The sequence below is a fragment of the Ursus americanus genome, chromosome 34 (assembly GCF_024610735.1).
Source record: "Ursus americanus isolate L20-20 chromosome 34, mUrsAme1.1.p, whole genome shotgun sequence".
NCBI classification, from domain to species: domain Eukaryota; kingdom Metazoa; phylum Chordata; class Mammalia; order Carnivora; family Ursidae; genus Ursus; species Ursus americanus.
In genome coordinates, this window is record NC_142160.1 from 722,600 (window position 1) to 747,948 (window position 25,349).

At 56.8% G+C, this 25,349-nt stretch overlaps 1 protein-coding gene across 1 annotated transcript in view; it reads left to right on the forward strand.

Annotated features, from left to right (window-relative positions):
• The first annotated feature begins 9,221 nt into the window (after positions 1-9,221).
• The window catches only part of FGD3 (FYVE, RhoGEF and PH domain containing 3), a 34,791-nt gene continuing 18,663 nt past the window's right edge, over positions 9,222-25,349 (forward strand). The window contains exons 1-5 of the mRNA XM_045772562.2: positions 9,222-9,308; positions 17,938-18,089; positions 18,808-19,340; positions 23,680-23,769; positions 24,423-24,559. Of these exons, the coding sequence (XP_045628518.2) occupies positions 18,858-19,340; positions 23,680-23,769; positions 24,423-24,559 (710 nt within the window). The 5' untranslated portion in view covers positions 9,222-9,308; positions 17,938-18,089; positions 18,808-18,857. The remainder of the gene's footprint in view (positions 9,309-17,937; positions 18,090-18,807; positions 19,341-23,679; positions 23,770-24,422; positions 24,560-25,349) is intronic.

Here is a 25,349-nt window from a genome sequence, read left to right on the forward strand (position 1 = left end):
CTCGCTGCTTCACCTTGCACGCGTACGTTTTGGAGACACCTTCCTTCCTTAGCCCCGCCGACTTCTGCCAGCTCTCAACTTCTCTTCTGCAGCTTCCTCGCCCCCTCATCCTGCACAGAACTGAAGAGTCAGGGCCTTGGTCCGGGTGAGGCTTTGGCCGAAGGGAATGTGGCTGGTTTGAGTGTCCGTCCAGACCAGTCAGACTCTCTCCGTGTCAGCAGGGAGGCTGTTTTACTTTCTCATCATTCGAGTGCTCGCTGGAGTAGCGCTTGCCATGTCCTTCAAGATCGTTTCCTTTGCATTCGTAACTAGGCTAACTGGCACCAGAGGCCGAGCTTTCGGCCTGTCTTGGGTTTCGACAGGTGTTCCTCACGAAGCTTACTCATTTCTAGTTTCCATGGGAAGTGAGAGATGTGTGACTCTTCCTTTCATTGAACACTTAGAGGCCACGGTAGGGTTATCAACTGTGCTAATGTCAACACGGTCGTGTCTCAGGGAATAGGGAGGCCCGAGGAGGAGGAGAGAGATGGGGAAGGGCCCGTCAGTGGAGCAGCCAGAACACACACAACATTGATCAGTTAAGTTCTCTGTCTTATATGGGCACTGCTCGTGGTGCCCCCAAATTACAGTGGTGACGTTGAAGATCACCGATCACGGATCACCATCACAAATATAATAATAACACACAAATCTGGAATATTGTGAGAGTCCCCAAAATGTGACACAGAGACATGACGTGAACACAGACTTGTTCCAGGCAGGATTGCCGTAAACCTTCAGTTTGTAGACAGTGCGGTGTCTGTGGGGTCAGGAAACCAGGCAGGCTTGTATATAGGCAGCGACTTTTTCTTACAGGGTGAAAAAGGCTGCAGACACAGCACCCCTCAGTGGCTGGCGTCAGAACAGTTCCAGGTCAGGGGTCACTTCCACTTGGGGCCAATGTCCTGTCCCCAGGGGCCCCCGTAACTGTCCTGCTCTGTGTGCAAAGCCTGCAGACACCACCCCGTCTAACGGTCAGAGGCCGCCGGGGCTCCTCCACGGCTTCTCCAAAGGCAGCTTTTGGCTGCGGTGACTAAACGGTCAAGTATTTTTAGAGCAATTCTGCTTTTGTTTTGTTTAAGTGAGGAGGTAAACTGAGTGCTCCCCAGTCAGACCCTCGCTGCTCTCGTGCTGGCGCCTGATGCCAGGTGTGGCGTGGAGGGCTGTCTGCGTTCACCCAGGTCACCCGGCCGTCCTCAGAGCTGCCTGACCCACGGCGACATTTTAGGCAGCACCCAACATAGGGAACATTTTCTGTCTTTGAACAGAATGCAGTATCGGTTTAAAGGAACCTAGAGAACTTTCTGTAAAAGTGTGTTTTCAGAAAGCAAAATTACACTCCGTGTTCCTTTCTTTTGGGTTTCTTAACCACATTTTTCCTCAGAGAAATTTAGGACAGCTAAGTAGAAATTAAATTTTCCATATATAAACAGACATGGAGACAGCTGGCTCTGAGGCAATCGCTGGAGGGTTGGAATCCCAAATGAGCAATGGAGGAGATGTTATCATTTTATCTTTAAATAGGTCGACTTTTCTCCCAATTGCAAATATAGTAAACGTTCTTTGTAAAAACGTATATGTTACTGAGAGGCATGGAGAGGAAAGTGAAAACCCCGAGAAGCTCAGCACCCAGAGCCGGAAGGTCGGCGGTCCGTGTGCGTGCGGACGGAGCCCCTGCTCCTTTCCGGGTCGTGTCTGGCGGGGGGTGCCCAGGGGCCCCATCCGAAGCCTGTTGGTCCCACCCCGCCTCCCGCCTGGCTCGTTTGCTTCCCGTGGCTCTCGCCCAGCTTGTGGAGAAGATGTCAGTGCTGGACACTGTCCCGTCGTGGCCTGACGGGCGCCCCAGCGTCCCACAGCCCTGTGAGCCGTGGAAGGGCTGTGTGCAGGGAGGAGGAGCGGGCAGCCCTGGGGTCCTCACACGCCTCCTTCTTGAGCAGCTGCTCTCAGAGCCTGTGTGGCGGCTGTTCAGCATGGCTGCTGACTGACTGAGGCTCCAGGCGTCTCTGAGCCCAGGTGTCCTCGTCAGTAATGGGACTCTCACGGCCAGGGCTCCCACTGGCCTCCAGCCCCTGCGCCCCCCAGCTGCCCTGCACCCCCCCAGCTGCCCTGCTGCCCCCCAGCTGCCCTGCGGCACCTCTACCCACCCCCCCCCGCCCCCTGTGCCAGTGGCTGGCGGTTCTGGCTACATTCTCCGTTGGCTCCTACTCCACCTCCTGAGACACAGCTTCCCCTTCCAGAAGCGGGGAAATGGGGTGGCCCTGAGTCTGCTCCTCATTCACTCTGTGTCTATGGGGACGCAAGGGCTGCAAGGCCAGGTCTAGATGACACAGCGAGGGGAGCAGTGGGCGCCGGAGGGCAGGAGTGGCCAGCCTGCGCCCCGAGCTGGGCGCGCACAGTGAGAGAACAGAGCGAGATGGGCAGGGTGTGCTGGGTCTTGTGGGGGAGCTGCGGGTCCTGGGGTCTCGGCCACCCCCACTTTTGGTTATGCTGAGGATTCCAGGAACTGCTGTGTTTCCCTGGGTAGCTCATGGCTTCTCTTAAGAGTCAAAGAACTTCATCAGCCCTTTTTAAAAAATTAAGCTTTTCATTTTGCAGTAAGTAACGGTAGGTTCACATGCAGCTGTGGGGAATACTGCGGAGATCCCGCGTACCCTTGGCCCAGCCTCCCCCACGGTGACATCGCGCACAACTGTAGAGCGCCTGCCACAGCGGAGAGGTCTGCACCGCACGGCCGCCCCAGGACCCCTTCCATGCCCCCAACGCCTGCCAGCCTGTCCCCCAGGAGTAGACTCCTGTCATTTCAAGAATGCTCAGCAACTGGAAATCGGAACTTTTTCAAATTGGCTTTTTCAGTCGGCATTAATCTCAGAAGATTCACCCAGACTGTTGTGTCCGATCCATTCATCTCGAGTGCTGAGCGTGTCCAGGGTGTGGCTGTGCCGCGTTCCATCCTACACCCCTTGGAGGCCAGCCCGATGGCCCACGTGCAGGTCTCTGTGTGAACGCAGGCTGCACTTCTGGGGGACGGTTGCCGGGTCCCCTGCTATGTCCTGGGGTGGTCGAACGTGTCCTAAAAGACCCTGCCCAGCTGTTCCCACAGTGGCTGTCCCATTTGCGTGCCGAGTCTGAGTGGCCCAGGTTCAGCGCATCCTGAACAACACTGGCGGCATCGCCCTTCTTTATGTCCACCGACCGGGCAGGTGTGAGGGGAATCTCCTCACCTTGGGATGAGTTCACATCTGTTGACTGTCCTCTGACGGATCATGCTGTTCGTGTGCAATCTAAAAATTCCACCTGGCCCCAGATCCCAAAAGTTGTTTCCTATTTGTTCTTGAAGTTTCCTAGTTTACATCTTATGTTTAAATCTACGATCCATTTTGAGCTGGTATCCATATCAGGCATGCGGTTCTGGTCGGGCCCCTTGTTTGCCTGTGGATGTCCCATCGCCCCAACGCCATTTGTGGAAAGGCTGTTTTTCCTCCCTTTGCACCTTTGGCAACCACCCCCGTCCTTGGTGGGGCTCCTGCTGGGCCCCCGGTGTGTCCCGTTGATCCTGTGTCTGTCCGCCCAGCACCACCCCGTCCCCTTGGCTATGGTGACAGAGGCATGGTCCCTCCTGGTCACAGCTGCCTAGCTGCCCTGGGGCCTATGCTCTCCATGCAGATTCCAGAAGGAGCCCCTCTGAGATTGACAAAACGCCTTGCTGGGACTTCGACAGAAACTGAATTAAACTCATAGATCATTTGTGAGAGAAATGACATCTTTCTATGTCATGTTGTCAGTCCATGAACATAATATGCCTCCTTTTTTAGACTTTTATTTCTTTCATCAGCATGTTGTAGAAAATTTTCAGCCTGTAAGCTTAGTCAATGTTTTGTTGAATTTACATTTGAGGCGTTTTTAGTATGAATGGCATTGTGTTTCTTAGATTTTGGTGTCTGCCTGTTTAAACATTCGAGAGATTTTTGTGAATTGATCTTGTGTCTGTGACCTGCCAAACTCACTTGTTAGCTCTAGCAGTGCTTTTGCAGATTCTCGGGATTTTCTTTGTAGACAATCACATCATCTGCAAATATGGACACTTTTATTCCTTCCATTTGCTCTGCGTGTGTTTTCATTCCTCGCCTTGCCTAATCACATGGCTGGAACGTCTGCCAGTCTGACGAGCACGAACAGTGATGTCCTTGCCTGTTCCCATCCTTAAGTGATGTTATGGGATGAATTGTGTCCCCCAAAATTCATATGCTGAAATCCTGAACCTTGGTGCCTCAGAACATGACCTCGTTTTGAGACTGGACCCTTAAAGAGGTTATTAGTTAAAACGAGGTCATAGGTGTGGGCTCTAATCCAGTGTGACCGGTGTCCTTATAAGAAGAGGAGACGAGGACAGACGTGCACAGGGGGACATCCACGTGAGCACACAGGGAGAAGGTGGCCCGGAGGACAGGAGAGCGGCCTCAGGGGAAACCTGTCTGGCCCACTCCCGGATCTCAGACTTCCAGCCTCGAGGACTGGGACAGAATGCACTTCCGCTGTGTTCCTGTGGATTTTTGCTACAGCAGCTGGAGCAAACTGACCCCCACCCCCAGAGCACAGAGGTCACGCCGCCCCAGCTTCCCGTGCTAGCTCCGCCCGTTCTGTAAGTTCATGTAGAGCAGCCGCTGGCACCTGGCTTCTTGCGAGATTCCTCCGCGTCGCTGGTATATGGGTAGCTGAGTAGCATTCCGTATTATGAACATGGCTGCACACTTTGCTGATTCACTCTCCAGTTGGAGGACATCTGGCTCATTTCCAGTTTTGAGTTATGATGAATCGGGTTGCCACGGACATGGTGACCAGGTCTTTGTGTGGACAGATGTTTTCTCTTCTCTTGGGGAGACCCCCAGGTGTGGAATTGCTGGGTCGTAGGCAGGTGTATGCTTAACTTCTTGGGAAAATGCCAAGCGGTTTTCCAAAGCAGTTGTACAGTTTGATGCTTCTGTTGGCACTGTGTCACAGACGTCTGCTTGCCGCTCATCCTTGCCCCCACGTGATGGGCGTGGGGGTGTCTCACTGAGGCTGTAGGTTACATTTCCCTCATGCAGGTGCCGTGGAACGCTTCCCTGGGCGCTCACTGTCCATTCAGATAACTTTTTTAAGTCAAGTGCCTGGTCTAGTCTATTCCGCAATTTATTTTTATTGGATTATTTGTCTTTTTCTTTATTGATTTGGAGGAACTTTTTATATATTCTGTGCACAAGTCCTTTGTCAGAGAGATGTATCACAAACATCTCCTTCCCGTCCGCGGCTCTCCCTTTCATCTTCTTTGTGGGGCCTCTGGGTGAGCACACGTTTCTCATGCTGATGAAGTCTGGTCTATCCGGTGTCTTTCTGTGGGTTTTATGCCTGAGACATCTGCCTGCCTCGAGGGCGTGGGTGTGCCACCTATGCGTTTTGGGAAGCTCTATAGTCCTGCTCACAGTTAAGACTGTGCTTCGTTCCAGCTCTGTGTGTGTGTGTGTGTGGTGTGAGTGACGGTTAAGGCTCCCCCGTCCGTGTCGGGTCCACTTGCTACAGCACACTCGCGAGGGGCTTTCCTTTCCCAGCGCCTTTGCCAAAACCCGACCCACCACATGCATGTGATTGCACCTCTGGACTCCCCATTCTGTCTCACTGATGTATCTCTCTATCCCCGTGTGACACCACCTGCCTTGTCCTAGTTTAATGTAATTTTATTACTACAGTAATTATCTTAATAAATTAAATCATTTTACTTATCATAGAAACTCCCTACCCGTGCTAATCTTCTGTTTTCCATTGTCAGACACTCACACCTCCAGTTTTCCCCATTACAAATACAGCTGTCCTGTGGGACGAAGGACGGACACGTGCACGGGCTGCAGCAGGGGCAGGACTGTGAGCTGCTAGTGTCCACTCTGCTTCTGTCCAGGCTCCAAATTGCCTTCCACAAGGTGTGGGGAGAGGGGTGCCCCTCAACCACCGTTGGCTCCTTTTCAGGCCTCCCTTCTTCTCTGGGGTGGCAGTGCTCCCACCCTGTGCTCCTGTGCTCCTCGTGCCCCCTGCTGTGCTGGCCCTCCCCCGTGCCCCCTCCGCTCCTCTGTGGAGCACCAGCCTGTGTCTTGACTCTGTGCGACCTTTGGCATGGGGACAAGCCATGAGAAGAAAGTGAAATTTTAAAATTTGTGTTTGTTATCATGGTCCTATAAAAATTACTAAATTGAAAAATAGACGACATGGTAACATGGGTAAAAAAAACCCAGAAAGATCCAAGAGAACTCTCCCTCTCACCCTGGCTGCATCCATAAGATAGGCATTTTACAGTTTTTAAATTTTTCAAACTTATGGAAAAGATGCACGAATTCATTTATCAAGAGTCAATAATTTGCCCTGTTTGTGCTTCCCCCACGTTAGAGAGGTAACACGTTTTCCCAGAACCATTTTTAAGAGTTTGCAGAGTTCACAACTAGAACATCGGTGGCTGGGTACCTCATCCCATCTAGTGACCCGCTGTGTCTGCCCGTGAGGTGGTCTCGCCACCCCACCCATCAGGCGGGTGTTTCTCTGCACTGACCAGGCACCACGCGGTGGACCCGCCGGCGCCCTCAAGGTGGGCCTTGGTTGTTCCCAGTCTTGCTCCTACCTGCCCTGGCGTAGGAACCGCCTGGCACCTTGCTGCTCTGCACCTGTGCAGGTAGGCCCAGCACCCATCTCTGGAGTGGCGAGTGCTGAGTCAAAGGGCAAATGTCCCCTTCTGCCCCCCCCCATCATGTGGAGGGGTCTTTGCTAACCTGATGGGAAGAGAGGATACTCGGGTGTGGGCTGTAGCTGTCTCATCACGTGTGTGCCTGCCAGTTAGATTTCCTGTTCCGTGAGCTAGCTGTCCCTGAACTTTGCCCCGAGCTATCAGTTTCTGGATCATTCCACAGCCCACTCATCCCTCACCCCTCACCCAGACTCAGTGACGGAGGTGACTCACCCAATGGGGGCCAGCCATCTGAATCTTAAAAACACAAAACCGAGCCATTTAGCAACAAAACCAAGTGTGGGTTGAGTCGAGGCAGCTCCACACATGTAAACATCAGACAGGCTGTTCTGTGTCTGGGGACTGTCGTGACCATCCTCTGTCCCTCGTGCCGCCTCAGTGGTCACTGTGGAGCCAGGGAGCTTTTCAGGACATGAAATGCTGAAAGATTCTGAGAGAAGCAGTGTGGCTCGTGGTCCCACAACAGGATTGCTCCATCCATGGAACATGAAATGTTGAACCTAAAAGCCTTTGATTTTGGAGTAATTCCAGATGTGCAGACAAGTTGTGAAGACAGTACAGAAGGTTCCCCTGCAGCCCTGATGCGGCTTCTCCCGCTGTCAGCGCCTCCATTTGTCCAGAAGTTAGCCTGGCAGAATAACCACAGACTACAGACCGTCAGCACCCAACCCGGGCGCCACGCCATGTTCAGGAAACATTGAATTTTAATGTTGTTTGTGCCCAGAATTCTCTTAAAAGGCAGGAGAGAGAATATGGCTATCTTGATATGTTTTCTTTACAAAAAAATAAACACATTAATTCTCTGTGTGTTTAATGAGGGGCCAGGGCTGGAGGGGTACGTGGCTCCTGTGGTCCAGGGCTAGGTCCTGTGGCCCTGCCTGCTGCCGGGGAGGCTGGGAGCCAGCTCACGTGGTCCCTCCACTCCCCAGGAGAAAGTGGGAGCCATACCACTGTCCCACGGTCTTGCGCTCAAAGAGGCACCGATGAAACACAGCCGCGAGGGGCCATGCCCTGCTGCTTAATATTCTATACGATGAAAACACTCGTTGTTGCCAAGTGCGTTCCTTGGTGGACGGTGCCACCGCCCAGGCAGAGCTGCCCCCCTCTGGATGCTTTCCAGCCAGGGCGCATCCCGCTCCACTTTTTGTCCATCCCCTTTTGGGCGGTGACAGCTGAGCAGCTGCCCCTCCCAGCCCTGCCTCCGCAGACCGTTTCTGTGCAGGGGGGCTCTGTCCCGATGGGGTCTCACTGGCTCAGGGATGTCGGTGGGCAAGGGCCGTGCTGGGGGAAGGTGGCAGGTGCTGCTCTTGGCACCTGGAGGGGCCACCCGCCACAGGCCAGGCCCTCGTTCCTCACAAAAGCTCCGCGCATCCCGTACCCTTCCCGATTTACGGCAGAGGACCGGGGCTCTGAGGGGTCTCAGCCCGAGAGCCGGGGTGTGAGCCCAGGCGCCTCTGAGACGGCGGCCACCGTCCTGTCGCCTGCTGGGTGGGGCAGCTCTGAGGCCTCCGCGGCGGCTGGGGGCCGGACGGTCTGCGCTATGCGTGCTCACCTGGGTCTTCGCGTCCCTGGAGGGAGGCACAGCTGTGTCCGTGCAGGGGGCTACCACAGCGACTGGACAGACTTCCTCAAATCCTGGGTTACAAGGACGGCTATCTGGAGGTAAAGTGGGTGGTGTCGCAGCCTGACCAACTCCCCCTCCCGCATTGAGCACGGGAGCGACTTCGCTGTGCGGACACCGGCGCGGAGTGCGAGGGGCGGCCGCCGCTGTGCGCTCTGGACATGCGCGAGGCAGGTCCGCCTGCGCTGGAGAAACGACCTCGTTGGCGCCCCTGTGCTGAGTTCCTCACACTGGCGTGTTCCCTGTGTGCGAGGCGCTGCCCCTGGGGGGCTCTGCGGTGACCCCTGCCAGCAACAGGGACACCAAGGCTCAAAGAACGCCCTTTGCTTCTCAAGAAGCATGCAGGGCGGGACGAAGAAGCCACCACGGGCGTGGACGCAGAGCTCACGCTCTCGGCTTCGTAGGACTCCACGTCTTCGTGCGTTTACTTTGCCCTGGGGTCGCGGAGCTGCCCCGTGACAAGGGTGCTCCTCTGAGTGCACGGGCCCCCTCTCAGCTGGGGGACCCCACTGCTCAGGCCTGCTGGAGCCCCTGAGGATCCCAGTGTCGTGTCCCCCCGGTCTGAGCAGACAAGCCCACGGGGCGCGGTGGAAGCAGGAAGGCGGTGCCTCCACGCGTCCTCCCGGGGACAGCTCAGGCGCCGTGAGACCACCGCAGGCCGTGGCGCAGAGCCTCACGGGGGCCCCGCCAGCTCTCCAGCCGGCTTGGGCTGTGTTTTCACAGAGGAGGCAGCTGGGGAACCAGAGAACTTGGGCGTGTGACGATGCGGAAATGCGAAGGCACCGTCTTTGGTGACCCGTATTGCAAAACCAGCAGAAGGAAGTTGTGTTTCGCCGCTGCCTGAAGTCCGCCCCGGGCCGAGGCGCGCGCTGCCGTGGCCGGCAGGTGAGTGGTGCTAGCTCTGGGGTCTTCGCCGACCCCCAGGGCCTATGCTGATCCCGCAAGGGGCACTTTTGGGGATGAGGATGTGGAGAACAGGAGCGGCTTGGCGTTGGTGGCTTCAAGGACAGGAGCCCTGTGGTGGTGGGTGAATGGCTTGTCTGTGCTCCTTTGGCTCCTGGGGTGCCCCCTGGCTTGGTCTGTGATCTCCGTGAAGAGCCAGCGTGTTGTGGGCACAGCCAGCAGTGTGTGTGCCGTCGGCCAGGACAGGACTGGGTGTCGTCCGGGGCACCTCGGATTCTAGCTAAGTAAGATGAACGGAGCCCGGGAGGGGCCGGGGTCTGAGTCTGACCCGGTTCAGGGTGACCCCCACGTGGGTCCAGCCTGTGCACCTGTCACCAAGGCCCTGGGCAATGTGGGTCTTCCTTTACCTGCGCTGAGGAAGGGAGGGTGAGTGGTCCACACAGTCCCTAGAGGGCTAGGCCTTCCCACAAAATGTGTGGCTCTGGAAGGTTCTTCTGCAATCTGATAGTTTAGACACTGATGGGGCTTGGCCGTGGTGGTGCTACTGGTGAGGAGGACACACTGGGATGCCCACACCCCCAACTCCGGTGGGGCGGGGACGTCCTGGGTGGCAGTGGGGTGGAGCCAGACCCCGCCGTGTTTGTGCAGAGCAGGGGTGTGTTCAGGGGCACAGCTGTACCCAGAGCACCTGGCTCCTGGGACCCTTGGGGCTTGCAGGCAACTGGCCGAGTACTTGGAGAGGAAACAGGGAGCCCTGGGCCTTGGCCTGCAAGCTGCCCAGCTGGGCCCCACTCAAACCTTCGGAGCCTGACAGTTCGCTGGGGCCGGGCGGGGCCGGGTACGCAGGGAGGAAGTGGTTTGACTCCAGCTGCGTGTTTGCAGGGGGCCAGAGGCCCTGGTTCCGCTCCTTGGGTTTGACGTCTGTCTCCCCACAAAGGCCAGCACCTCCGAAAGTTCCGGGGCTCCCAAAACCGGATAGGACTGTGTGCTCTGACACGCAGAGTCCTGACCCTTGATTGGTCTGTGAAGGCTAGAGCTCAGATGGGGGGCTAACGGAGGCCACGAAGACATGTGAGGCTTTGTTGCCCTGAGCCCCTGGAGAGCCCAGGGATGGGGATGTCCTTGCACTCAGAATAGTGACAGTGGTGCAGCTGCTGGGAGGCTGGGAGGCTGGGAGCACGGCATCCTCACACCCTCCGTACCTGTCTGAGGTGGGCTCTCATGACACCGATGACAGAGGAGGAGAGTGAGGCACCTAGTAAAGCAGGTGAGTGTGGAAGTCAGACTGTAGGACAGATGTGAAACCAGCCCTGAATGGAGCATCACTCACCTGCACGGTGCCCTGGATGCCCACAGCTGGGAGACCCATCCTGGCTCCAGCCCCGACACGCTACCTCCTGTCTCCGGGTACATTTCTCCAGAGGGCTGGGCTGATTCCCCTTTGCCCTGCTCCCTCTATCATCTAGGACTCTGTTCCCTCCCCTTGGGATGCTGTTCCGTCTGGGACTTAGTTCCCTCCACCTGGGACATGTTCCCTCTGTCTGGGGTCCCACGTATGATGATGATGATTCGTCACCACGTAGGCATCCAGTGAGGTGGGCGGTGATTGACCGTTCCAATCGGCTCTGGGGGCTCCGATGGGCTCCCATGAAGCCCGTGTGCGCCCAGGACGTGACGCTCTGGCCCCCGCAAGTGTGTGGCTTTCGGAGGGTGATTCTGCCTGTCTCCCTTTCCCACAACAGCCTGGCAGATCACTGTGCAGTCAGATGCGACCTGTCCTCGTGGGGAGGCCTCCCCCGGGGTGGCAGTGAGAGTGATGGAGGCTGTCTGTGAGGAGCTCCCCCCATCCGCAGCGGCATTGACCACTGGGGTGTGCGGGCCAGGCTGCAGGCACACAGGCTGCAGGATCTCCATGCATTTGGAAGCTTTAGGAAAGTTCTTGTTTATTCCTTTCACTACGTCGTCTGGTGAACATCTCAGACATAAGCAAAGTGCAGTTGCGTGGGGAGCCCGCGGCACCGGCGGTCGGCCTAGGACCCCTGCTCCCGTGCACACGGGCGCGACACTAGTTCACCCAGCAGGGCTCCAGAGCTTGGCAGGCGCGCCCAGATGCAGCCTGCTCTGCTGCGCAGCTGGTCACCACGCGGGGACCGGTCTGTGCTCTGCCACAGTGGACACTGATACAGTGTCCCGGACGACAGCGAAATGAAAACAGAATAGGAAATACAAACAAAGCACATGAGAATGAGGGTGTTAACAGAAGATAAAACTAGGGAGAAAAAGAGGAACATTAAGTAAACATGTAAGTGAAAAGATTAAGTGGAAGCAGCTCAGGGGATCGGTTTTGCAGCCCACCCGGTCCGTGCGCGTGCATCCTCTGTGCTGTGCACCCGCGTACCGTGCACCTGCGTGCCGTACTGCCCGTGTGCGTCCTGCGTGCTATGAACCCGCGTATCGTTCATTTGCGTACTGTGCGGTCCCGTGCGTGTGCGGCCTGCATGCCGTGCACCTCTCCCCCCCCCTCCCCATGCGCGTGCGTCCTGCGTGCCGTGAACCTGTGTGCCGTGCGGCCCCTGTGTGTGTGCGTCCTGCGTGCCATGCGTCCTGCGTGCCGTGTGTCCCGTGCGCCATGCTGCCCCCGTGTGCGTGCGTCTTGCATGCCGTGAACCTGTGCGCCGTGCGGCCCCTGTGTGCGTGCGTCCTGCGTGCCGTGCGTCCTGCGTGCCGTGTGTCCCGTGCGCCGTGCTGCCCCCGTGTGCGTGCGTCCTGCGTGCCGTGTGTCCCGTGCGCAGTGCGGCGCCTTGCGCCTCCGTGCGCCTGAGTCAGCTTTTTCGGCACCGCTCCTTGCGTTGGAGCCAGTGCATTTCCGGCCTTGCTGTCTGGGAACGTCTGTTAAGACGGCATCGGGCACACATCATCAGTACTGTGCCCTGGCGTGCCCTCAGCAAGTCCTGCAGGATGGAGCCTGGGACCTGGGAGCTTTAGAGCGCGTCAGTGGCCAAAGGCCAGCAGCCCGGCCAGCTGTCCCGGCCGTGTACGTCTGCCGCGCTGCCAAACACAGAGGTGTGGCCGATTGGGGTACAGTGCTGTGCGCCGCCTCAGGCTTTGGGAACCTTTGCGGGGCAGTTACGCCTGTTTTACAGAGGAGACAACTGAGGCCCCGCACGTGCAGCTTGTCCCCGGTGGCTCGGCCGGTAAGCGGTAGCAGCCCGTCACCGTGGCGCAAAGCCTCAGGCCGCTGCACGATGTGTGACCACCTCCCCGGATCCACACGGGGGACCCACGACGCCCCGTTCACGCGCTGGGGGCCACATGGAGCGCGGGCCGCAGCCTGTGGCCTTGGGGGGTCTGTCTGCCCCCTCCCTCATCTGTGTGGGGGTCCTCAGTCCCCGATCTGTGTCGCCCCCCCCCCCCCCGCCAGGTCCCTGGAGGGGCAGAGCAGCAGGGCAGGGGGGCCGCGTGTAAGCAGCAGCAGGTCAAGAGGTTTTCCGGCAGCGCTGGCCCTGGGCCAGGCCCTCGCCACAGCTGTGCGTCTCCGGGGGCGCCGCGGGCTTTGCGGGGGTGTGTGGAGGAACCGCCGGGGTCCAGGCCGGCGGTATGTAGTAGGCGCGTTTGAATCACTGTTGTGCTGGTCCTCAGGCACACAACTTCTGACCAGAATTTTTTTTTTTTTTTAAGATTTTATTTTATTTGACAGAGAGACCGCCAGCGAGAGAGGGAACACAGCAGGGGGAGTGGGAGAGGGAGAAGCAGGCTCCCAGCAGAGCAGGGAGCCGGATGCGGGGCTCCATCCCAGGACCCTGGGATCAAGCCCTGAGCCGAAGGCAGATGCTTAAGGACTGAACCACCCAGGTGCCCCTGACGAGAATTTTCTAAAACACATACTTTTTTAAAGCTATTTTTTGTGGTAAAGGACACTCAACATAAAATCTGTCGTTCCACCACTTTTAAGTGTCCAGTTCAGCAGCGTTAAGTGTGTTGGCGTGGTCGTGCAGCCATCCTCCCCGTCCGTCTCCAGAATGTTCCATCCTCACAAACGGAGACCGCGTCCTCATTAAGCTCGACTCCCCCCGCCCCAGCCCCCCGCGCCCACCATCCACTCTGTCTCTGTGATGTGACGACTCCGAGGACCTCCCGCGGTGTTTGTCCTTCTGTGATGGGCACTCGGCATCTGTCCTCGAGGCCCGTCCGTGCTGTGGCAGGTGTCAGGGTGTCCTGCCTCTTGAGAGCTGAGGAATGTTCCATCACCAGTACGCCCGCGTGCTGCGTCTGTGTTCGCCCGCCTCGGCCACTGGGGTTGCCGCCCCGTCCGCTGCTGTGAAGAAAGCTGCTGTGGTCGTGGGAAGGCAGTTCTCTGCTTCCAGTTCTTCTGGGAGGAAAGCATTCTTGAGGACCGGGTGTTGGAATTTGGGATTGAAACCAGAGAAGCATGTCTCAGAAAAGCTGCAGCCCCCCTAGGAGCCCCTGCCAGGCCCATCCAGCTCACAGGCCGCTGCCCACACGGGCATCTCACTGCCACAGTGACAGGGAGCTTTTATTTATTTATTTTATTTATTTATTCCATGACTTCTAAGTTTTCTAAAAAGGATCAATCGCTCAATCAGCTTTTGAAAGCACAGGAAGTTTAAGCGATGGTATGAGCTGATGAGGGCATCCCAGCACGCAGGGAGGGCGCCATGTTGATCCTCCTCCTTTGCTCTGTGCTCAGCTTGCCCTGCAGCCCCCGTCCCCTGGTCCCGCTGACCCCAGCCACATCCCAGAGCACGTGGCAGCCCGTCGTCCGTGCCCATCTCCGTATGCTCAGACAGGATGGAGACCCCAGGTTGAAGCCCTCGGGCAAGGGCTGTGCTTCCAGAGCCTGACGCTGGAGCAAAGCAGCTCCGATCATGGTCCTTTCTCGCTGCGGACACAGCCTTGTGGGTTCTGCAGCCTCGTCTCCGGCCTGGATCTGTGTGCAGTGGCACCGCCCTGGGTATTTTCGTGCTTGTTTAGATGACCTGCATGTGAACTACCACCTGAGCTTGGTGGGGCAGAGAGCAACCCCACGGAGCATTGTCATCTTGCACAATCCTGGGGCTTGTGCCGGTCAGGGTGGGACAGTTTCAGAGGCCAACCAGAAGCAGCTGCTGTCAGTAGGGATCAGACAGGGTGCCAGGTGCCAGGCAGCAAGAGACAGGGATGGCGGGGGTTCTAGCAGGGGTTCCCATGTTGCTCCTGAGGAGGGACATCTGGCAGCACATGGGCCTGGGCAGTGTTCGGCCTTGTGGTCCATCTACAGGACGGTCCCTGCCTGTCTCGGGCAGCCTCCGGACAGTGTGAGGACTCCAGAGCCACTTAAATGGTCCACAGCGCCCTGAGCACTTCATTTCTCCGTCGTTCTCCAGCGCCCGAACCTCCCCCAGGGTCAGTGTTGGGGCTTTGATGCTGGATGGTGGCAGCCTCGGGTGTCAGGGGCCCTGAGCTCTGGCTGAGTCTTGCCATGGCTGCAGCTCCCCTGCGGTTGGCAGGGGCTAGCCTCACTGAGCTGGAGGACTGAGGGCTTCTAAGGTGAGAGCCAGGACCAGGTAGAGATGGCTGATGACAGCTCCGAGGCTCCCATGTTCACCTCCACTCCCACCCTCGCCCTGGATGTGTCAGAATGAGCCCGGAGTCCAGGGCAGCATGTCTGGTGGGGCCCAGCTCCCAGGGGCTGGTTTTCTCCAGGCCAGCGTGGCCAGGATCGGCCAGCCTTGGCTTCCTTGTCTGAAATAGAACATCACCCACCTTGGTGTCTGAGTGAGCAAGTACACAGAGGTGCTGAGCAAGGCTCCTGGCACGTGGGGGGGTGTGCATGTTGTGGAGGTGCAGACGTAAGTGTGGGCACGTGTGCATGTGTGTGCTCCCTCCCCAGAGCCCCCTGCTCCCCTGCATGGTGTGGAGCGCAGGTGGGAACTGGGCTGGCCTTCCCTGATGCTGACCTTGACCTTGGAAAGGCAGTGGGGAGACCAGTCCTGAGGTGAACAAGGCTATAGGCTACATCCCACGGCTTCCCGAATCAGACTGGGGGGCGGTGGTCTCTGCTGTTGTACCCCACACTCTGCTCCCTGTGGGACGTCTTTATGTTGAGCTTCGGGCTTTCCCGTGTGCTGCCCTTGGAAGAAGAGGTGGTCATGGCTCACGGGTCTCTAGGGGAAGGGTGCACCCCACTCCTCCGGATGGGAATGACCAGATGGGCACCAGGGCTGCTGGAGCCTCCCCAGGCTGCAGGCCTGCCACCTGTTCTCTGCCTGACCCCTGTCCCTTCTGTAAAAATGGCACTTGGGGGGCACCTGGGTGGCTCAGTTGGTGAAGCGTCTGCCTTTCAGGTCATGATCCCAGGGTCCTGGGATTGAGCCCCACATCGGGCTCCCTGCTCAGTGGGGAGCCTGCTTCTCCCTCTGCCCCTCCCCCTGCTTGTGTGCTCACTCTCTCACACTCTTTCTCTCAAACAAATAAATAAAATCTTTAAAAAAATGGCACTTGGGGAACGTTGACTTGCCAGGTTGGCTCAAGTCAGAGGCATCGCCGTCTGTGAGGTATACGGACACAGTGGACTGTACGCGTCCCCGTGAAACAGTCTCCCCGGTCATGACGGTGGGTCCGTCCATTGTCTCGGACCACAGGTTAGTGTGTGTCTCTGGAACTCGTGTAGACGGAAAGCAGGTGTGTACCTTGTCTTCCGTCCGTCGGCTTGCACTGTGCACAGTTCTCTCTAGAGCCCTCGCTCAGCACTCCGGAGAGGTTTGTGTAGAGCTGGTATCATTTCTTCCTCGGTGTTTGCTAGAATTCACCCCGAAGCCTTGTAAGCCTGGAGTTTTCTGTGTGGAAAAGTGTTTACAGACATTTCTTGTGCTTGGTGTTGGTTGAGATTCTTGGATCTGTGGATTTATAGCTTCCGTTAAATCAGGAAAACTGTGGTCATTACTTCTGCAAACACCTCCTGCCCGCCCCCCTTTTGGGACTCCAGGTACACATGTGTTGTGCTGCGGGCGTTTGCTTGCGTCGCTCTCTCTGTGTGCCTCAGTGTGGAGGGTTTCTGCTGCTGTCTCCCCGGACCCGCTCATCTTCTACGGCGTCTGCAAGTTCCTCTCCCGCAGGCCTTGAGCTCACACTCGGGGGTTTTCACCTCTGGAAGCTGGAGGTGTGCGTCCACGTCTCTGCTGACCGTGTGCACGGCTGCCCCAGCTCGAGCGCTCGTCACTGCTCTCAAGCGCTGGTCGGGGAAGCAGTGACGCGGCCAGTAAACAACAGGTGGGCGTCCTGGGACCGGAGCAGAGCTCCCCGTGGGGCGAATTGCCCCCCGCCGCCGGTGCGGACCAGCATTGGCCAGCCTGTGCCTACACCACTGCTGTTCCCTCCGGCCGTTCCTCCTCAGTCTCAGGGCACCCCCCCCCCCGTGTGTGCTGACCATCCTTGGGGGTCCTGCAGGCCTCTGCCCCCTGATGGGGCTGTCTTTCCAGTGCTCTGCCCCGTGACCTCCACCTCCTCGGTCTCCTGCACTGTCCTTCAGGCCCATGCCTGGGAAGCGCCGTGACAGAGGCTTGGGTCCACCTGGCACCCCCCCTCTCCGTAGGGAGCTCGGTGACAGAGGGCGCACTGTGCCGGTTTCCACCTGTTGGGGGTGCGTGCTTTCGCTCCCTGGTGGAGGGTGACCAGGAGCAGGACACCCTGAGGTGGGGATGCAGAGGCTCCGTCTGGCACCAGACGGCCACACTGGACACACGGGGGCTGAGCGCGGCCCGCATTCCACCGGCGCGTTTGCAGGGCTGTGTCATGTCTGTGTGCTGGGAACTTGAGTTTATCTCCTGTGCTATGAGAGGAATGCAGTAAAGCATGTATTTTCTGTTTGGAAACCTTCGTATTTCTCCCCATGAAGCTCGTCCAGAACGTGGCAGGGCCAACGGTGCGTGTGCACGCTGCTCTGGCTTTGGTGTCGCTTAGAGAAAGGTCCACCCGGAGCAGTTTGGCCACGTGGGAAGCCAGCAGCGCCGCAGGTGTCGCAGGCAGAGCCGGGGCCTCATGGCTCAGCCGAACCAGCGTGGTGGCCGCACTTCCTACACACACTGCCCAGAAGTCTTCCTGCCTGCAAGGCGCCGGGGGCAGGCTCTGGACACCTTCACGGTTCTGTGTGAGAGTGAGAGGAAGCTCCATCTCTACTGATGGTGCTGCAGCCTAGCTTGCGAGGGAGGAGGGGAGCGTGTGCAGAAGCTGCGGGCCGCTAGGCTGATTGTGGGTGTGAGCCCTGGGTGCCTGTGTTTGCAGGTGTCAGGGGGGTGCTCGGGTGTGGCTGGGAGGTGCCCCCTGGCCCTCTGCACACCGGGTGGGACCCTACTTCCCCAGCATGGGCACCATGGGCGGGGACGGTCAGTTCTGGCCTGGAGTTTCTGGCTGGGCCCTCAGAGCTGCCCCTGTGCTCAGGCAGGAAGCCATGTGCTCCGTCTGCCTGCGGCCTGTGACCTGTCCAGTGCTGCCGGCGCTGGGCGGGGCCACGGAGCTGCCCTTCCACCCTTGGCCTTTGGAGCTGGACTGACACCTGGCCACTGCAAGTGCCGGTGGAGAAGGCAGCTTTCATGCTCCTGGCGTGTTGTTTCAGGACCCCCGTTTCAAACCCGTTGGACAGGAAGGAGATTTTCAGCTAACCTCCCAGCCCCACTCACGCTCATAGCCTGAGGCAGCCAACGCAGACCCTGAACACAGCCAGCAGGGAGCCGGGTGCAGAGCCCTCCCTGGAGACCTGGGCGTCAGGTGAGTGGGGTCAAAGGAAGATTCCGGGGAATGTCGATCTCCCCTGGCTGTGTCCCCCCTCGACCCTCCCACACTGATTCCTCACTCACCTCTCCTCTGTGAGGGCATCCAGGAGAGATGGGCGGTGAAAGCAGCAAGTGGCTTTAGGGCGCTTTGTGTGTGGGGGTGGAATTTGGAGCAAAGCCTGGCCTCCCTGGCCCAGGGTCTCTGGACGGCGCGGGTCTCAGTGATGCCAAGGGCACCCCGATGACCTGACCCACCGCTCTCACGACAGTTATTTTTGTGCATGTAGTTTAAATGTGTTGTGCGGCAGGTGGGTTCACACTGCGGGATTTCTTCCCTCCTTTTTACCTCCCTCTTTCCTTCCCTGTGTCTGTCTCTTTTCCTTCTTTTTTTTTGTAACATAGAAGAAATTTTTTTTTAAAAGATTTTATTTATTTATTCAACAGAGATAGAGGCAGCCAGCGAGAGAGGGAACACAAGCAGGGGGAGTGGGAGAGGAAGAAGCAGGCTCATAGCGGCGGAGCCTGATGTGGGGCTCGATCCCATAACGCCAGGACCACGCCCTGAGCCGAAGGCAGACGCTTAACCGCTGTGCCACCCAGGCGCCCCAGAAGAAATTCATTTTTAAGGGGCGCCTGGGTGGCACAGCGGTTAAGCGTCTGCCTTCGGCTCAGGGCGTGATCCTCGCATTGACCCTGCTCATTTCCCCCCACAGGAAGCCCCCCGGCCATCTCCCCACGGAGCTCAGGGAGCTCCACTTTGAGGATGGAGTCAGGAGGGGGACCCTCAACAGCCCAGGCCCCTGTTGCTGCTTTGGGGGAGCCGAACTCTGGGCCTGGCTGCTCCTCCCTGGAACTCCCAAGGGCAGACCCAGGGAAGCTCCAAGCACTGCCACTCGGGCCTAGACCCCACAGCAAGGACCCCGACCCCGGGAGCCCTGGCAGCCCAGCTGCTGCCGGGGACGGCCCCCCAGACACAGGCCCCTCGGGGGAGCTGAATGGTGGCGCTAAGCTTCCTAACCGGGACAGCGGGATCGACAGCCCATCTTGCAGCGTGGCTAGTGAGCAGTTCCCCTGCGAGGAGGGCGGCGAGGCTGGCCAGGGCCCCGCAGTCCCGGGGCTGCACCTGGACCCAGCCCCAGATGGCAAGGCCCTGCAGGAGGTGGCTGATAGCGACGTGGGCGAAGGTAGCGGTGAGGAGCCTGACCCCGAGAACAGCCCCCCAGGGGCCCCTGCGGACCCGGTCAAGGTAGGCCACCCTCACATCCTGGTATGGCCGGGGCTCTTCTGAGGGGTCGTGAGGTCAGAGAGGCCCAGCGATGGGTCAGCAGGGAGGGCAGGGACCCCGGCATCTAAGGTGACAACCTCACTCCCAAGCCTAGGTTTTGCAAGGGGGCACAGGACCCCACCCCCTGGTGGCCACGCTCTCAGAGTCACTACCACACCCTTCGCCAGGGCTGGCTGCGCACGTTGCAGAGCCCCTGTGTTATGAATGGGGAACCTCAGGGTCACCATGGGGCATGGCGGGGGTGGGAAGGAAGCCTGGGCATGGGAGCCGAGCCCCAAGCAGACGCGCCAAGAAGCAGGTATGCCCGCTGCATGGCGGGCCTGCTGTGAGAGAGCCCGTGTGCGTCTTGTCAGCATCTTGGGCTCTGCACTGGGACGTGTGGGGACGAGGAAGTGAAGCAGAGGGCCCCTGCCTCAGAGATTGCCTATGCACAGGGAGAATGGCATAAGTGACCGGGTCCTGAGAGCAGCTCAGGAGACACCAGGTCTACTGGCCTGGTGGAGACAGTACTGGCTAACGTGCCCGGTGACAGAAGACAGCCTGGTGGACAAAGGGCAGCCTCATGCTTGCAGTGTGTGAGCCAATCTGGGGGTGCGGGCGGGCGGGAGCCGTGTTTTGACCTGGGTTTTGTTATTGTTCAGGTATGGTAATACCAACAGATCGGGAGACCACAGCCATTGAAAAAATAGTTTGTAACTTAGAGTTCCCAAGAGGGGGGGCACCTGGGGCCACGCGGGAAGGACCAGAGTGGGTCAGGAGGCTGAGGGGGTGGGAACTGTGCTTGAGAGCCTGTCGTGGTTTCCGTGGGAAGGAGCAGGAGAAGCAGGGCGAGCACGTTTAGGATTAGCTGGCTTGAGTGACTTGCGCTGCACAGAGGCTGTCCCAGTGTGAGCTACCCGGGGCCTGAGTGACCAGGGAGGTGCTGGGGTGGCTCTAGGGGGGCTGGTTTACATGAAAAGCACAGCATGTGGGTCAACAAGGACCCAAGATGTGCAGACATCCTACAACATAGAAACTGAGCGACGTGGTTTCTATGGGCCACGCCACCCGTGGCTCTCAAGGCGTGCTCCAGGGGGAGCTTAGCTGGCTGCCTGTCTCCCAGGTGGTGGGGGCAAGTGCACACCCCAGGCCTGCTCCCCTCCTGCCCACACAGGCTCTGGGGGAAGGCCCAAGCCTTCATGTCTGTAATACGGAGATGCCGACACTTGTGTGTCTGTCTGCTCCGTCAGGCCCTGGCCCGTCCTCGGGGTGAGGCGTGCACTGGGACCTGGCATCCTGTGCCTCCCGACCCCCACCCAGGTAGCGGGAGGGCTGCTCCTGCGGAAGTCAGCCTTCGTAATGAAGAGGAAGTTCCATGTACTGCTGTTTTTGTCACAGAGGGACAGTGAATCTTGTCAGATGCTCCTTCTGCATCCATTCAGGTCATCACGAGGGCTTCATCATGGGTTGAGCCCCAGAATAAACCTCCCTTGGTCGTGGTGTCCGGTCCTCATCTGCACTGTTGGGTCAGGTTTGCTAGCGTCCTGTTCAGGACTTCTGCATCACAGTGCACCAGGGCCGTGCATCTGCAGTGTCTTGTAAGGTCCCTGCCTGCTGTGGTGTCAGGGAGGCGCTGGGCTCATGGGGATCAGACGTGTTATCTCCTCTTCAATGTTTTGGAAGCATTTGAGAAAGATCGGTATTGAATTTCCAGTGAAGCCATATGGTCCTGGGCTTTTCTTTTTTGGGAAGATTTTTATTGCATATTCAATCCACTTTCTCACTGATGGTTGTTCAGATTTCCTATTTCTTCATGTCTTCAGTCTGGGTATGTTTCTAGGAATTTATCCATTCAATTGGGCTGTCTGGTTTGTTGGAGCGTAATTGTTCACATCAGTCTCTCATGATCCTTTTCATTTCTGTGATGTCAGTTGTAATGTGTCCTCTTTTATTTCTAGTATTATTTGAGTCTTCTCTATTTCTTAATTTAGTTAAGGGTTTGTGAATTTTGTTGATCTTTCCAAAGGACAACTCAGTTTTGTTGATTTTTTCCATTGTTTTTCTAGTCTCTGTTTCATTTATCTCTGTTCTGATCTCTTATTTCCTTCCTTCTGACTGGTTGGGGTTTAGTGTGTTCTTTTTCTAATCTCTTGAAGTGTGAAGTTACGTCATCGATTTGAGATCTTTCTTCCTTTTTCACACACACTTTTACGGATACAAATGTCCCTCTGAGCGGCCTTTGCTGCATACCATAAATTTTGGTGTTTGTGTTTTCATTTTCATTTGTTTCAAGCTGTTTTCTAATTTCCTTTGTGACTTTGACGCTTCTTGAAGACCGTGTTGTTTAATTTCTGCTTATCTGTGGGTTTCCCAGTTTTTCTTGTGTTGTTAATTTCTAGTCTCGTTCTATTGTGATTGGAAAAGATACTTTATATGATTTCAATCTTTTTTGGTCTTTTTTAATCTTTTTTTTTTTTAAGATTTTATTTATTTGTCAGAGAGAGCACGTGCATGCGCACAAGTGGGGGAGCTGCAGACAGAGGGAGAGGGAGAAGCAGGCTCCCCACTCAGCAAGGAGCCCGATGTGGGACTCGATCCCAGGACCCTGAGATCACTACTTGAGCTGAAGGCAGACACTTAACCAACTGAGCCACCCAGGCATCCCAGTCTTAAGTTTGTTAATGCTTGTTTTGGGGCCTGATATGTAGACCGTCCTGGAGAATGTTCCATGTGCACTTAAGAAGAACGTGCCTTCTCCCGTTGTTGGGTGGAGGAATCGGTGTCTGTGTGTCTGTTCACACCCTCTGTTTCCTTACTGATATTCTGTCCACGTGTCCTGTCCAATGTTGAAAACGCAGTGCTGAAGTCTCCTACTATTATTGTGTTGCTGTTTCCCCCTTCAATTCTATCAAAGTTTGCTTCATATGTTTAGGCCTTATGAGGTTTGGTGCATAAATATTTGTTTAAATTTTTTTAAGTTTTTTATTAAAGTCCTCTCTACACTCAACATGGGGCTCAAACTCACAACCCCAAGATCAAGAGTCCCACACTCTTCTGACGGAGCCTGCCAGGTGCCCCTGGTGCATAAATATTTTTAATTGTTCTATCTACTTGCAGCGTTGGTCCTTTTATCATCATACGATGTTCATCTTCGTGTCTGGGAACAGTCTCTTCTTTGAAGTCTGTTTTGTCTGGTATCAGAGCACTGGCTCCTGCTCTGTTTTGGTCTCCATTTGCACGGCAGATCTTTCCTAATCTTCCACTTCCAGCCTTTGCGTGTCCTTACATCTAAAGTGAGTGTCTTGTGGACAGAATGTAGTTGGATGCTGTTTTTAAAATCCATTCAGCCAATCCATGTCTTTCAATTAGGGAGTTTAATCCATTTACATTTAAAGTAATTACTGACAGGGAGGGATGGTTGCCATTTTGATAGTTGTTTTTCACATGTCTTGTGGCTTTTTTGTCCCTTTCTTAGAGCCTGACTTATTTTTCATTGAATTTTTGTAGTAGTATGTTTTGATTCCCTTCTCGTTTCCTTTTATGGATATTCTATAGATATTTTCTTTGTGGTTGCCATTGAAATCACATAAAACACCTTAAAGTCAGAGCCTTCTGTTCTAAATCACACCTGCAGAGCGTCAGCTCTCGCGCACGGCTGGCCTCGGTTTCCAGGGCTTTCAAACTCTGGTGCGGGTCCTGGTGGGGCTCCCAGTTGGGCAGACAGAAGCCAGCAGTCCCTTGGGCGGCCCCCAGACAAGCCAGAGCTCTGGATGCATGGCTCACCACCTCATTTCCATCCTGAGTGGGGACCTCCAGCATAGGGACTACATTCCACATGGGCCCCATTATGCTGCCTGGGGAGGGACACAAAAGGGCCGTGCCAGATGCTGCTGGGTTTCCCCATTTGCTGGAATCTCTTCTTGGTTTTACCGTGACGCGGGGGCGGTAGCTTCTCAGCTCTTCTCTGGAGTTCTCACAAAGGGATTCTGGTCCATATGTTGTTGGTGCCATGTCTCTGGGAAAAGGAGGGCCTGTAGCTTTCTAGTCTGCCGTCTTGCTGACAGGCCACAAAATATTTTGATGTGGCTGCTGTAGCTGCTCTGTGGTCAAGGAGGACAGAGTTGTCTCTGGGTTGCAAAAGCTTTTTGGGGGGGTTGGCAGAAGCTGCTGTGCCTTCCCCAGAAACCTCCCTGAAAAGTCCATCTCTGAGAACTGAGGCCCCTGCCCCAGTGCTAGTGGCCTCTTCTGGCCCCCAGGCCCCTTGGTGGCCCCTGGTGTCAGACCCCGCCTCCCCAGGGAGCTGTGGTTCCTCTCTCTGCAGTGCTCTGAGCCCCAGAAGCTACTCCACATCGCTCAGGAGCTCCTGCACACGGAGGAGACCTACGTGCAGCGGTTGCACCTGCTGGACCAGGTAGCCCCCAGGGTGGGGTCCCACCTTTGTGCGCTGCCAGTTTCAGAGGCAAGGTCCCTGTCTCTTAGCACTGGCTAGGCCTTCCAGCTGGAGTATGAGTGCCTTCACACTAAGACTCAGGCCACTGTGAGTCTCCTCCAGCAACTCCTCCTTTTTGCTGTCTGAGCCTGGGGCTCTGGGGTGAAGGTCCTGTCCCGTCACATGAGGGTGGGGGGACGGTTCTTCCTGGCAGTTGCATTATCTGAGCATGTAAATGGCCTCTGGAAATCTTGCTGCGTGAATACACTCTCCCTGTCCCCGTAGCAGCCTGGGGTTTATGAGCACAGGAAGTAAATGTCTGGTGGACACCCAGAGTTCTGCCAGGTACTGCTTCTGTTTGTAGCTCACAGAGCGGAGAAAGGAAATCAGGACCCTCCAGTTCCCGTGAGGGGTGGGCGGAGGCAGGACAGCCTGTCCCCATCAGCAGAGGCTTCAGCCGTAGTCCTTAGCCATGACTGAGCTTGCTTTAAAACCATAGGTCTGAGCCAGTTTGATGAAGCGGAGGTTCATTAAGGAAACAGGAGGCCATGGAGCCCCTCCCTCCCCTCTCCCCCCAGCGAAGGCAGCTGTAGCCGCCCCCTCAGCGCCCATTCTGTGGGCCTGTGCACCCCCAGGTTTTCTGCACCCGGCTGACGGAAGCAGGCATCCCTTCAGAGGTCACCACGGGCATCTTCTCCAACATCTCCTCCATCTATCGCTTCCACGGGCACTTCCTCCTCCCCGAGCTGCAGACCCGGATCACACAGGAGTGGTGAGTGTGGCTCCTGGCTCCCAGCAAGGGGGGTGGACGGGGTCCCCGTGACTCCGTCAGGGCAGCTGTGTGGGATTCTCGCGGCCGGTGGTGTCTCAGTCCGGGATTTGTGTGCCTGAGAGACAGGCAGGCACGTGGGGGCCGGTCTTGCAGGCCCTGGTTCCTTCCTTGCACTGTGTCCCCAAGGCCATCGGATAAAAGTCCAGGGCCTGACTGACCTTCTGTCCACAGTTGTTAAAAATGGGTTTTCTCCGCGAGGCCCAAGAGAGACTCCGTGTGCACAGACTGCCGGGAAGGAACCTGGGAAGAAGGCTCGCCCGCCCACCTTCACAGGCAGCCCGCCTTACGGGGTCGTCCGCTAGATCACGTTCCCGTGATGCCACTGCACATGGCTCTGTGCACACGCTTGCTTGCTTTTTGATGATGTCAAACGGTCACTTCCCCTTAGAGCCATGGTTCAAAGGTCAAAGACCATTGGTATATTTTATGCTTCTTCAAGTTTATTTTCAAATCCCTGTTGGCGCCAATATCAATACTAACCTGCTGCTTTCCTGTGACGTTGCCAGCGTCTGCTTGTCCCGTTGTTGCTGAAGTTGGCTCCTCTAAGGGGTAACATGGGGCCTCAGGGATTCTCTTTGATGAGCAGCCTGTCATTTGAGCAGTCGCAGCACCACTGGCACCCCTGGCCTGACGCAGAGGTCCTGTGTCCGCATGGTTGAAAGGCCCATGTGATCCTCTCGTTTACCTCCGTGTAACACGTGGTTTCCCCCCTTTACGATACAGGGGAGGA